Below are 13025 nucleotides of genomic sequence, written 5' to 3'. Positions count from 1 at the left end.
GTTTTAGAATTTCATGTTTGTTTGTTCGATATTCATAGATATGTAGAAACCACCTTCTAAAACACAACATTTGAACAATGGGAGACTGTATTTTCCACCTACTCTCTGGAAATTGAACCGAAGACCTCTTTGTGTGCTTTTCATTTATTGGTTTGAATTTCTCCTGTGAGGCACAATCTTAAGGATTTCTGGCTTCCTGTGTGTTCCTCATTCCTGGCTGCTATCATGGAGAAAAGGCATTTTTTACATTTCAAAATGAAATTGAAGTAAACCCAGTTTGTTTCTTACCCATTACAATATGCTCTGATTTCTGTTTAGAAGTTGCAGAGAAGTGATTTTTTTACTTTTTCCATATTTTCCATACGTAAGCTGTTTGATACTCCCTTAGAGTAACACCCAATTTGAGTTATATTTGCTTGTTTTAAGCATAGAAGATTGGAAATTATTTTAGCTTTCACCATTTTCTCTGTAATCTCTACTCAGAATAATTCTGATGTTTCTTAGGAGCTTTTGATTTTTATGGTGACAAATGAAAACTTACAGTTTACCTTGACATTTTAACAATGTGTAGACTTTTTTGTACCATAAAGAAAAAGCCGTATTCATCACTTTGAACAGAGACTGATTTGTATATGGTATCCCCATGCCCTGTCACAGATGAACTTACAATGGGTTCCATAACTGATAATGTATATGACATCTCTATCAAAACATAGCATGTTATTTCTCTGGTCAGTGTGTTTTCAGTAAGTATCAATTATCAGTGTTTATAACTGACAAATTATTTTCACTAGTAGTTAAATTAGGAGCCTGGAAAATGATCTGCAGTAGTAGGTCTCTGCTGTGCAAATTTGACCTTTCCAGTGTATCTTTTATCTAGACATCTTTGAAAATAGGTTTTAGGAAATCATACAGCCTTTAAAATGCTGAAGCAAGGGAAAAAAATACATAAAGTTTTCCCCTATAGATAACATTTCATGGCTTATTATTGTTCTGGTTTCTCTATTTTAAACAAAGTCTGAAATGTCTCTTTAATTTACAGCATTTGGCCCTGGCTAATTTCTCTTCTAAATAGTTTCCATCCCCATGAAGAGGATCTTTCAAGTACTAATGGTAAGGGCTACCCTTAACCTTGTGTTGTGGACATTGTTCTCTATCACTTATACTAGGCTTAAGGCCAGAGGGAAAAAAAAGGCTTTTGTTAAGTGTTTGACTTTAAGTTCAATATCTCAGCAGTGACTTTGAACTCCATGCTCATCACTATTAAGAGGATGGAAGTAGCAGTAATGTGCTAGTTCTTCTAGCAGCATCCTCTCCTGTTTAGCTACATTTGAATGGGAGTCCAAGCATGCAGTACTTTTAAATTCTGTCTTCATCCCTTCCTTCTGATTCTTTTTTTTTTTTTTTTTTTTTTAGGGAACTAATGTGAACAGCATTTTTCTGTTAAAGTAATACCTGCTTATTATAGAATATCTGGGACATTCAAACATTAAGAACAGGAGTTCACCCACGGTTCTCTTGTACAAAGATACTTTGTGCTATTCACATGTAGCGTATTTCTTGGGACATTTTTCTTACGTGTACATACATACACACACCTGCCTGTGATTGATATCAGATACTCAGATATAGATTTATGGCTGCTTCTTAAAGTTAACATTATATTGCTATTATTTTCTTTTGCATTTAAACATTTTGAAACATAATTTTTACTGGCTGCGTAATATTCTGCTTTGTGGCTATGCCATTTTGTGTTTAATCATTGTCTATTTGCTTTAAAAATGTCCCCATTATATATAATTCTGCACTACCAATCTTTTTTTTTTTATTTTTTTTTATTGGAGTTCAATTTGCCAACATATAACCCCCAGTGCTCATCCCGCCAAGTGCCCCCCCTCAGTGCCCATCACTCAGTCACCCCAATCCCCCACCCACCTCTCCTTCCACTGCCCCTTGTTCATTTCCCAGTTAGGTGTCTCTCATGTTTTGTCACCCTCACTGATATTTTCACTCATTTTCTCTCCTTTCCCTTTATTCCCTTTCACTAATTTTTATATTCCCCAAATGAATGAGACCATATAATGTTTGTCCTTCTCCGATTGACTTATTTCACTCAGTATAATACCCTCCTGGTCCCTCTATGTCGAAGCAAATGGTGGGTATTTGTCATTTCTGATGGCTGAGTAATATTCCATTGTATACATAGACCACATCTTCTTTATCCATTCATCTTTTGGTGGACGCCGAGGCTCCTTCCACAGTTTGGCTATTGTGGACATTGCTGCTATAAACATCGGGGTGCAGGTGTCCCGGCGTTTCACTGCATCTGTATCTTTGGGATAAATCCCCAGCATGCACTGACCAATCTGTAGTTGACTCTTTTTTGATTATTTTACTCCTGTTAGATTAGTGCTTCTCTCTCTCTCTTTTTTTTTTTTTTTTTTAAGATTTTATTTGTTTATTCATGAGAGAGGCAGAGACACAGGCAGAGAGAAGCAGGCTCCATGCAGGGAGCCTGATGTGGGACTTGATCCCGGGACCCCAGGACCACTCCCTGGGCTGAGGTGAGGCGCTCAACTGCTGATCCACCCAGGGGTCCCTGATCAGTGCTTCTCCAGTGTTAATTTGCAAATGAATCACCTGGGATCTTGTCAAAATTCAGATTATGGTTCAGTAGGTTTGAGATAGAGCCTAACGTTATACATTTCTTACAAGTTCTTGGGTGATGACAGTGTTGTTATTCAATATTTTGAGTAACAAGGAGATAATCTAAACAATGGGATTATTGGATCCAAGGCTATGAATTTTTAAGGCTTCGTTTGGGAGGTGGGGAGTCCCAACATATCCATCCTCCTCAGCATTGAGTAGTAGATAAGTAGTAGGGGACAATGTCCAGGGCCCAGAGGCAATATGCAGGGACTTGGCAGATGAGTTAGGTTATCAGGATTACTACAGAGAAGAGCATAAACATTTTTTTCTGTATAGAAGAGTATCATTTTCTTTATTTAGTGAACAACATTCTACTGAATGAAGTTTTTAAATTAAAATGTTTACAAATCTTGCTTTCTACCCTTCTGTAGCTACACCACTTCCAGAGGAGTTTGAATTACAAGGATTCTTGGCTTTGAGACCTTCTTTCAGGTGGGTGGCAACTGAAGGCGGCTTATTTCATTACCAGTGATTATAGTATTAAAATGAGAAATCAGGCTTGGGTGTAGAAAAACCCTTGATCTATCTCAACTTTATCTTTTCCAGCAACTAAAAGTGGAAGTTTTTTGATATGAAATGGATTTATATATGTCATGCCTTTACTTGCCATGTAATACCAATACTAAGTGCTTTTACAAATATGGGGGAAAGGAAGAAAAAATTACTGCTCCCAAATGATATTTATCCACTGAATTTTTTTAATACTTTTATACTTTGTTGAAATTAGAGGGAAAGTCTCAAAAATGAGAATCAAATGTAAACCAAAGGCTGTTGCTTGACATTTTTCATAACAGGAATGATGACAAAGCAGTTTGTTTTTACAGTCATTCTTGTCTTCTCCTCCTTTTAGAAGAATAACTTCTAATTCCTTTCAAGTCTAACTCGTTCATCTGTGTCCTTGATAATATCCCTTCTTGTCTCCCCACCTGTGATGCTCGCTCTGTGTTGTATTTCCAATATTCTTTTATTTTTTTTAACAATTACTTCCTTTTAGCCTAGTAACATTCAGGTATCCCATGTTCTCTTTAAAAAGTAAAATTCACAGCCCCATCTTTCTCTGATGTCTTTCCTCTTCATCATCAGACTTCTTAAAAGGGTAGTTAGTATCTGCTAACATTACTCACCCTACTTCACTCCCAGTCATTTCTCAGCCTCCAACAACTGAAACTCTTCAGTGCCTTCCTGGTTACCAGACACCACTGACTTCTTTATAATTTCATCCTATTTAGTTTTCTCTAACATTGAGTCTGTTGATCGCATTCCTTCATGAAGCCTCCTTTTTCTTAGCTCTGTCATCATATTCCATCTCTTTCACTTTCTTCTGTACCACATGCCTCAGAATATTATCTTCCAGGGTTCTTCCCTGCCCTTCCCTTCCCACCTTCTGCATTCTCCCTGGTGATCAGATCCATCCTTTTTTCTTGAGCTTTCATCTCTTGCATAGTAAGTAAGTATAAGATTTTCAGCTCTGACTTTTAGAGTTTGGACTCCTATTTGAATCACCTGATCTCCCTTATGTATTTCAGACTTTTTAATATGACCCAAAAGGGCTTTTATCTGGTCAGCCAAAAATGATCTTTCTCTATTTATCTGTGTGCCATTATCTATGTACGTGAACTCTAAAAAAAAAAAAAAAAAATCCTTATTTCCATTAATTTTTCTCACCAAATCTTTGTCATTCTGTGTCTAAAATGCCTTTTAGATCCATCTCCTACCATTTATTTCCCTGTAGTTCAGCCTTTTATAACCATTAACCTGGAGTATAACAAGCTTCCTAATCACCCTCCCTACTAAGAGTCCCTTTCCTTCTATAGCTCAGTTCTGCCGTGCTTCCATGATTATATTTTAAATATAGACCTATTAACGTCCATTACTAATATAAAGACTTCAGTGCACTCACCCCCAGTGGTTCCAGTATCTTTTTCGCTTCATGTCCGAGTGCTTAGTTTTTCAGCCATATTTTCTGCCATCTCCACCCTTCTTTCCCCTAATACTTAACGTATTATACATTCAGTATCCTATTCTTGAGTAACTCTGCTCCAAGACTTTGTTCATTCACTGCCTAGAACAGCCCCTTTCCTCCTCTGCCCTTCCTTTGCCGACCTGTACACACTTCCCACACCTATCAAAATCCAGCTCAGGTAGCACTTACTCCATGAAACTTATAAGTTTTCAGAACTTATCAGAAGGAACTAGCCCTCTTATTACTATGCTTACTCTATGCGTGGTTTTATTATAATACTCATCAGATTGAATCATAATTATTTCATCCTTATAGCAGAGACTGTTTCTCTTTCTTATTTGGCATTTGGCATCTAGTCTACTACCTGGCAATGCTTAGATGCATTAAAAAAATACTATATTTAATGTGGAGAAATCTGAAAAATCCTTTTTTTTTCAGGTTGATTTACATTTCTAATGTCAGTGAGATTTTCACTCTATATGTGTATGTTTTTCAGACTTAAGGCCACCTACAGTACATAGATTAACACTGTTTGTTAGAATAGGCATACTCAGAGACCACTAACATTGAAATGGTCATTTCAGACAAATTACATAGAGTGCAAGGTAAGTGTTAATGAAAACTTTTACAGTAGAAGTGTTTTTCTTAATAACAGGTTGTGATTTATTTAAACTCATTTAGAAAGTAAAATCTAAGTAAAAGAATGTAAACATAATGCGTTTGCATGTTATTTTTTTTGCTTCGTTTCAGTGTATTTAAAATCTTTGGGAGCATACATTCAAATGCAGTTGATTACATCAAGTAGCTAGTCCGTATGGAAAACTCTGAAACCATTGTAGTTAAATAGGTGAGTTTGGTTGCCTGGACAGTATCTTCAGAAGTTTAATTTTGTATAATTTGCTTATATCAATTTTAGGAACTTGGATTTTTCCAAAGGCCATCAGGGTATTACAGGAGACAAAGAAGGTCAGCAACGGCAAATACGACAGCAGCGCTTGATCTCTATAGGCAAATGGATTGCCGATAATCAGCCAAGGTATTTATCAAACACATTTACATACCCCACATGTGTTCAAGACTATTGATTATATAAACTGTTAAGTCAGAATGTTGGTAACACATCAAATTACCATCCTGGTGATCATAAGTATACTCTTCATTTAATCTCTGTTCTCCCTGTTACGCTGCCTAGTGTAGAGAAATAGGCCTTGTCACTCTTGTTAATCCTGAGCTTCTGCTCTAATTTATAAACATCTGTGTAAGTCTAAAGGGTATGTTCACAGGGTGATTTGTATTGACAGGGGCATGGTGGTCAGTTTTAGGACAGATCAGAGTCAGATAAGTTTCTAGTTCTGCCACTTCCCGAGATCTGTGTCCTTAGGATCTTCCAGTTGATTATAACCTTTTCAAAGTCAGTAACTATTTCATATTCATTTCTATATTCAGGCTCTTGTCATACTGTAAGCACTTAAATGGTTGCATGTTTGAATGAACTTATTCCTTCTGAGGTCTAGCTTTCACACCTATAAGAGAAATTACAAATTGCCACTTTAAGGATCTAGTCTAGTGCCTTGTACTTAGGACATGCTCAGTAAATGTAAAACTATAATTAGTAGAAGGCGTTAAAAGGGCATGGGAATGTGTTTTTCTGTAACTGCTTTTACGTTCTATAAAAATACATATGTTATACTGTGAATATGCCCTTGTCTCCAAGCCTTTGGGACTAGGGATTTGGGTCCAGATGCAGTTCCATTGTTAGTGTTTTTTAGGTTTATGGTTTTTTCATATATGGACTTATTTTTACTTTTTTAGGCTGATTCAGTGTGAAAATGAGGTAGGGAAATTGTTGTTTATCACAGAAATCCCAGAGTTAACACTAGAAGACCCCAGTGAAGCCAAAGAGAACCTCATTCTGCCAGAAACATCCATGATAGAGTCACTATCTGCAGACGGGAACCCAGGACTGAAATCAGTGCTGTCCACGGGCCGTAATCTAAGCAACAACTGTGACCCCGGAGAGAAACCTATGGTCACCTTCAAAGAGAACATTAAGCCGCGAGAAGTGAACAGAGACCAAGGAAGAAGTTTTCCTCCCAAAGAGGTGAGAAGGGACTATAGCAAAGGAATTACTATAACTAAGAATGATGGAAAGAAGGACAACAGCAAGAGGAAAACAGAAACCAAGAAATGCACCTTAGAAAAGTTACAGGAAACAGGAAAGCAGAGTGTGGCAGTGCAGGTAAGCTGTATTTGAACTATAACTCAGGTAGAGGAAGGCTCACACAAAAGGCAAGATTTTTCATTTTGTTCCTAAAGCCTTGAGAATTGGCTATTCTGGAAGCTTGAATGCATTCTTTAAATGCCACACAGTAAGGTCATGTAAAGAGCTATGGTAGGTGGTTATTCCATCAACTCTTAGAAATTGTAATGTGAGTGAAAAACAACCTGATTTGATATTTTTATCAATCCTCTTCAATTTAAGTGATTTGAAATGACCATTTGCAAACCTATTAACTATATGAAGAATTCTATTTTCTTTGGAAGGTGTAATTGCCATTTGTTAATGTTATATTGAGAAATTTGAGGTCCTTTATAGATCCAGTAGAACCAAAAATATATTAAGGCTTATAGGGTTGTTTTTTTTGTTTGTTTTTTGGTTTTTTTTCCAGATTCACTAAGAAATAAAAGATATTCTTGGGAAAAGATGAGGCTTTTTTTTTTTCTTGACATTTATACCTGTCCCAGCCAGTAGCATTATATCACTTAAGTGTTACCCTGACTCATAGGAACTTGTAAAGCAAGAATTTAAGTCTCTTGCTGGGAAAAGGTAAACATTGCTCAATTATTTGTGACTTTGTTTTTCTTAAACCTTCCAAAGAGATAGAGATGATTCCATATAAACAGAAAAGGTCTTTGCTCTGTGCCAGTTTCATTAATACCATTAATGTTTGAACAAAGACCTAAGTGGCCATTTGATTTGTTAACGCATTTTGGCAAGTGTACTTGTTTGCAGTAGGCATGAGGACCCTTAACATTATTGAAGGTTACTTGCAAATTAATAGCGCCTTCAGTATATTTCATTTAGAGTTTTTTGGGGAAACAGAGAAATAACATAATAAGTTACATTTTAGGATTAGTAATAGTAGGGGGAGAAACAGAGAAAGAAAAACATGGTAGCAATTGAGAAAAAAAGGCATGAGGGGAGAGAGATGCAGGGGAAAGCAAAGAACAAATCAAATGAGCTGTAAAGCGGAAGGACTAGTGTTTTAGGAAGGAGTCCAGTATTTCCTGCCTGCTCTGCCTCCATTCTCTGCAACTGCCTCCCAACAAGAACCAGATTGAAGATCTCCTTTCTGGTCTCTCTTCCCTCTTAAATCTGCTTCTAGATGATTAAAGAAAGCCTGACAGGAGTCAGTATATCACCACTTTCTACCTCATCCTAAGGTCTCTGTACAATGTTACCGGTTTTCCTTCATTTTACTTGTTTTGAGCAATACATATGACATCATATTCTCTGTAGCTCATTGTATAGGATCTTGGGGCCTGTTTCTTACTGCTGAAAGTATCCTTATTTATTCTAAAAGGGTGTGAGCATAGAGGGTGGATGTCTGACTGATATGCTTAAGACTTCCCAGATGAAATTAAACTGAGGGCCTAAGTATCTCCCCTGTGGATTAATCATCATTATTAAATTATAATTCATGTACGTTGTTTAATGAATTCAAGTAGAAGGGGCCCTGGGGCCCATAATAGGTGGCTTAAGATTATAGGCAAGTTTTTTAACCTGTTGGTGTGAAGCCTGTCATTTGTAAAATACATGAGCTCTCAGATCCTTTCAGTATTTAGTTGTTTTATGATTTTGTGAAAGGAAAATAATTATACTAGTAAAATAATCCCTTATATCTTTTATTGACAAGTAAACAATTTGTTTTGATTTTTCCATTTTTAATTTAGGTAAATTTAAATACCTTCGTTTGCTTTTTTTTTTTTGATATAATAGAATCCTAAATACTTTCTTAGAGTAGGTGCTTCTTTTTGACACATTTGAGTTTCAGATTATTACAGTTTTACTTCTGTTGGTCATAGGTAAAATCCCAGACAGAATTAAGAAAGACTCCAGTGTCTGAAGCCAGGAAAACCCCTGTAACTCAAACCCCAAGTCAAGCAACTAACTCCCAGTTCATCCCCATTCATCACCCTGGAGCCTTCCCTCCTCTTCCCAGCCGGCCAGGTAAATATACATTTTATACTTTGTTCTACTTCATCTCATCTTTGTAGGAGTTTCTGTTCACTCGTTGAATATTTTATACTGTACTGTAGTTACATTACTAAACCATAATGTTAAAAGGTAGAAGGAAGTTTGCTTTTCTCTAATGCATATGAAGTTATTTTTGAGCCGTTTTTCTGTAGTTTATCGACAAATGCAGGTTTGTTACCATGAAGGAATTCCCGTCACTAAACCTGGCACTTAAGACACCACCTTCAAAAAAAAAAAAAAAAGAAAAGAAAAGAACGAAAGAAAGAAAGAAACCACCTTCAAAATACTCCCATTGCATCAGTGGTGGATAGAAGTAGCTGCTGTCCACTATTAAATACTCCATAATTAATTCTCAAAATCAAGTTAAAGATTGGTGCTTGATCAGTCTCACTTGATGGTTGATCCCTGTCTTTTATAATTGACTGAGGACCTCTTCTCCACCCTAACCCCACTTCCCCCTCAGATGACTTATTTTTACCTTTCTTTTGTTAATAAGTACCTGTAGAACTAAAGCTGCTGTGTTCTTCTATTTTGAAGGGTTCCCGCCCCCTACATATGTTATTCCCCCTCCTGTGGCATTTTCTATGGGCTCAGGTTACACCTTCCCAGCTGGTGTTTCTGTCCCAGGAACCTTTCTTCAGCCTACAGCTCACTCTCCAGCAGGAAACCAGGTGCAAGCTGGGAAACAGTCCCACATTCCTTACAGCCAGCAACGGCCCTCTGGACCAGGGCCAATGAACCAGGGACCTCAACAACCACAGCCACCTTCCCAGCAATCCCTTACATCTTTACCAGCTCAGCCAACAGCACAGTCTACAAGCCAGTTGCAGGTTCAAGCTCTAGCTCAGCAACAATCCCCCACAAAAGCTGTGCCAGCTTTGGGGAAAAGCCCTCCTCACCACTCTGGATTCCAGCAGGTAAGTGATAGTCGCGTGTACTCCAGCTGAAATAAGGAAGGGGGAAGGCTGAGATTATTCATTGTTTGGCTAATTAGAAATACTGGCTAAGCTTTCAGATGCCTTTGCTATTTGAGTATGGGAATGCAAAAATACTCTCTTTGCTGTTTAGGAGAGTTCAAATGTTTTCCTTTCTCCTCTTGTAAAAGATAATAGATGTTAAGTACCATTCTTTGCTGCTACTTCTTATCAGCTCTGTAGAAAAGGACTTTGAATAAATAATCCTCTATTTGAATATTAACTACAGAAGGGAAATACAATCATAATCCTGATGAGGTGCTAGGGATATGACACCATTCTTAAGATATTGTCAACCCCACAGCACTTGAGGCAGGAAGGAGGAACCACACACACATACTCACTTGTTCGTTAAACCTTATAAAAAAAAAAAAAAAAAAAACCTTATAAATAATTGAATTGAAAGAGAACATGAATTCAGTGCCCATCATCTGTTCCCAGAAAGCTCTGTATTGAAAAACCTAAAGGGTAAAGGACTGCTGAGTTTTGTTAGTTGTAAAATCTCTCAAGTTCATTCTGTGATTTCCCGAGTATTGAATGTAACATGCATTTTATCCTCATCTTGATGACAAGTATCTCTTTTTTAGTATCAACAGGCAGATGCCTCCAAACAGCTGTGGAATCCCCCTCAGGTTCAAGGCCCATTAGGGAAAATCATGCCTGTGAAACAGCCCTACTACCTTCAGTCCCAAGACCCCATAAAACTGTTTGAGCCGTCATTGCAACCTCCGGTAATGCAGCAGCAGCCTCTAGAGAAAAAAATGAAGCCTTTTCCCATGGAGCCATATAACCATAATCCCTCAGAAGTCAAGGTCCCAGAATTCTACTGGGATTCTTCATACAGCATGGCTGATAACAGAGCTGTAATGGCACAGCAAGCAAATATGGACCGCAGGGGCAAACGGTCACCAGGAGTCTTCCGTCCAGAGCAGGATCCTGTGCCCAGGATGCCATTTGAGGTGTGTGTCCTTTCCTGTCACCAGACACAGTGAAGATAGGTCTCGGGCTTCATATCTTTTTGAATTTCTCAAGTAGACGTTTATAAGGCCACTCTGATTCATTAGTGCTACAGCATGCTGCTGAGTGACTGGCATGGCTCTCGGTCTCCTCCTCATAATTGCACAGTATGATTTGGTCTGGGGGAGCTAAAGAATTCCGTTACTGATGTGGAACTGTGATGGTCTGGCAGAGAGATGGTGCAGAAATCTCTAACACAGCATGTTAGAGAATTCTGAAACAAAGCTCCTCTCAGTTGGGCTGAATCATCTAAGTTTAAAAATAGGTTTACTGCGTATTTAAACAAATTGCTTTCTGAGAGGAACAAAGTCAGCCAGTTATCTTTGGTAGTGGAGTTCCCCTTCCTTTCTCTTTATTCATGAGAAACAGGTGTGTTTGTAACTTTTAAAAAGAGCTGTTTCTCTGTTAGCCCAAGATATGCTAATCACTCTGCTCCATTGCATTGTTTTACTCACAAGCCACATTAACCTTTTATGTTCTGCTCCCTGTTTGTCAGTGTTTTTTGCTTCTTTCTGTTATCTTGATCTTTTCGCCCCTTTGTCCTTCTGTCACTTTTGTTTCATAGCCTTTTCTTCCTTGTGTAATACTGTCTACTGTAATTCTTCTCCTTGACTTTAGTTGCTTGTATCCCCCTAATCATGCTGCTACTCCTTTGTGCTTTTGTCATCCCTTATTGCATCTCACTGTGATCCTTTCTGTCACTAGGACCCCAAGGGCTCCCCTCTGCTTCCTCCGGACCTGTTAAAGAGTCTGGCTGCCTTGGAGGAAGAGGAAGAGCTGATTTTTTCTAACCCTCCTGATCTTTACCCAGCTCTGCTGGGGCCTCTCGCCTCTCTTCCTGGACGGAGCCTCTTTGTATGTATTTGACATAATTCTTGCTCTAACCCCGGCTTCTTTCCTGAGATTTTGGAGTCCTTGGAATAGTTGGTTTCTTTTTTCTGGAGCTTTCCTTCTTTACAGAATTGTACCATTTATTTCCTCACTGCCCAGACTAACCTTCAAATGGTGGTAGAACATGGCAAAACATTGCTAGTTGTAAATCTCAGAGTCATGGCTTTGTTATATGTATTATCCAGAAGCATCCTTCAGGGTTGGTCACATAGGATGCGATGCTGGCAGATTTTAACTTACTTTTTCAGGTGGCACGTCCATCTAAACCCAAAAATTTCAAGGATCGTTTAATCTTGCTTAGGAGCAGTGAGATTTTTTCTTCATGTACTGAAAATATGAAATGAAATATGTTCTAGATTTTTTAGTGACGTTATTGAACGATATGTGGCTCTTTTCTGTTTGGTTAACTGAGAGCCCTAATCTGAATTCAGAGCAAGATTCATAAACAGAATGAGTAAAAATGAAGTGACTTCTATTTATAAACATTGTTGGAGTGCCATAAATTAGTGAATTCAGAGATAAATAACCAGGATGACATAAAATAAAGTCTTTAGTACTGATTAGTGGTATCTTTTAAAAATAATCCTCTAGAAATCCCTCTGCATTTCAAAGGATGGCATTCTATATGCTCATTAATGTTGATATCTATTTTGCTGAGATGGGGGAGTATGAAAAGACATGCTGTGAAGTTTTCCCCTCCCTTCACTCCATCTTAACAAAACATAAAACAATTCTAATTATTACTTTTTTGCTGTTTCTTTCTCATAAATGTAAGAAAACATTGATAAGATTAAAACACATTAATTTTAGCATTAGGAGAAATAAAACTGAATGGCACTCATGACAGAAGCTGCCATCCCTGGCACTTGAAGTTCCAGAAGAATTTGCCTGGGTGAGTGGCCAGAGAGACCTCCCACTTTTCCTCCCAAGTTAGAGAAATAAAAGGTCCCCTAGAAACTTGAACAACATGAGTGCAGTGACAGCACCTCAGGGCTGTAGAAAGCCTAATTTAGCAGAACTGTTGGCATTTGTTGGCCTTGCTTGCTGCTTCTCTGCTGGTGTGGCTTGAGAGCCAGGGGGGATTGCTTCTCTCTGCACTCATTTCCTCCTCCCTTAGCTCCTGTTTTTCTTGCCCCTCCTCCATTCAAAATGGAGCTGATTGGGGAACGGGTGAATGTGGAGAGGGGGTAGTGTTTTAAGGTGGGTTTTTTTT

General features: G+C 38.1%; 1 protein-coding gene across 11 annotated transcripts in view; it reads left to right on the top strand.

Moving 5' to 3' along the window:
- SMG7 (SMG7 nonsense mediated mRNA decay factor) overlaps nucleotides 1-13025 on the top strand; it is a 93334-nt gene that overhangs the window by 74295 nt on the left and 6014 nt on the right. For 6 of the 11 annotated variants that reach the window (XM_077901983.1, XM_077901976.1, XM_077901974.1 and 3 more), the window contains 8 exons: nucleotides 1043-1113; nucleotides 3081-3141; nucleotides 5589-5708; nucleotides 6485-6911; nucleotides 8759-8903; nucleotides 9468-9847; nucleotides 10492-10863; nucleotides 11627-11776. In XM_077901983.1, the coding sequence (XP_077758109.1) occupies nucleotides 1043-1113; nucleotides 3081-3141; nucleotides 5589-5708; nucleotides 6485-6911; nucleotides 8759-8903; nucleotides 9468-9847; nucleotides 10492-10863; nucleotides 11627-11776 (1726 nt within the window). The remainder of the gene's footprint in view (nucleotides 1-1042; nucleotides 1114-3080; nucleotides 3142-5588; nucleotides 5709-6484; nucleotides 6912-8758; nucleotides 8904-9467; nucleotides 9848-10491; nucleotides 10864-11626; nucleotides 11777-13025) is intronic. The other 5 variants (XM_077901982.1, XM_077901981.1, XM_077901977.1 and 2 more) reach the window with 5 other exon arrangements.

Source organism: Canis aureus, chromosome 6, assembly GCF_053574225.1.
Source record: "Canis aureus isolate CA01 chromosome 6, VMU_Caureus_v.1.0, whole genome shotgun sequence".
NCBI lineage: Eukaryota > Metazoa > Chordata > Mammalia > Carnivora > Canidae > Canis > Canis aureus.
The sequence above is the reverse complement of the archived record's forward strand: the minus strand, read 5'-3'. Positions and strand labels throughout refer to the sequence as shown.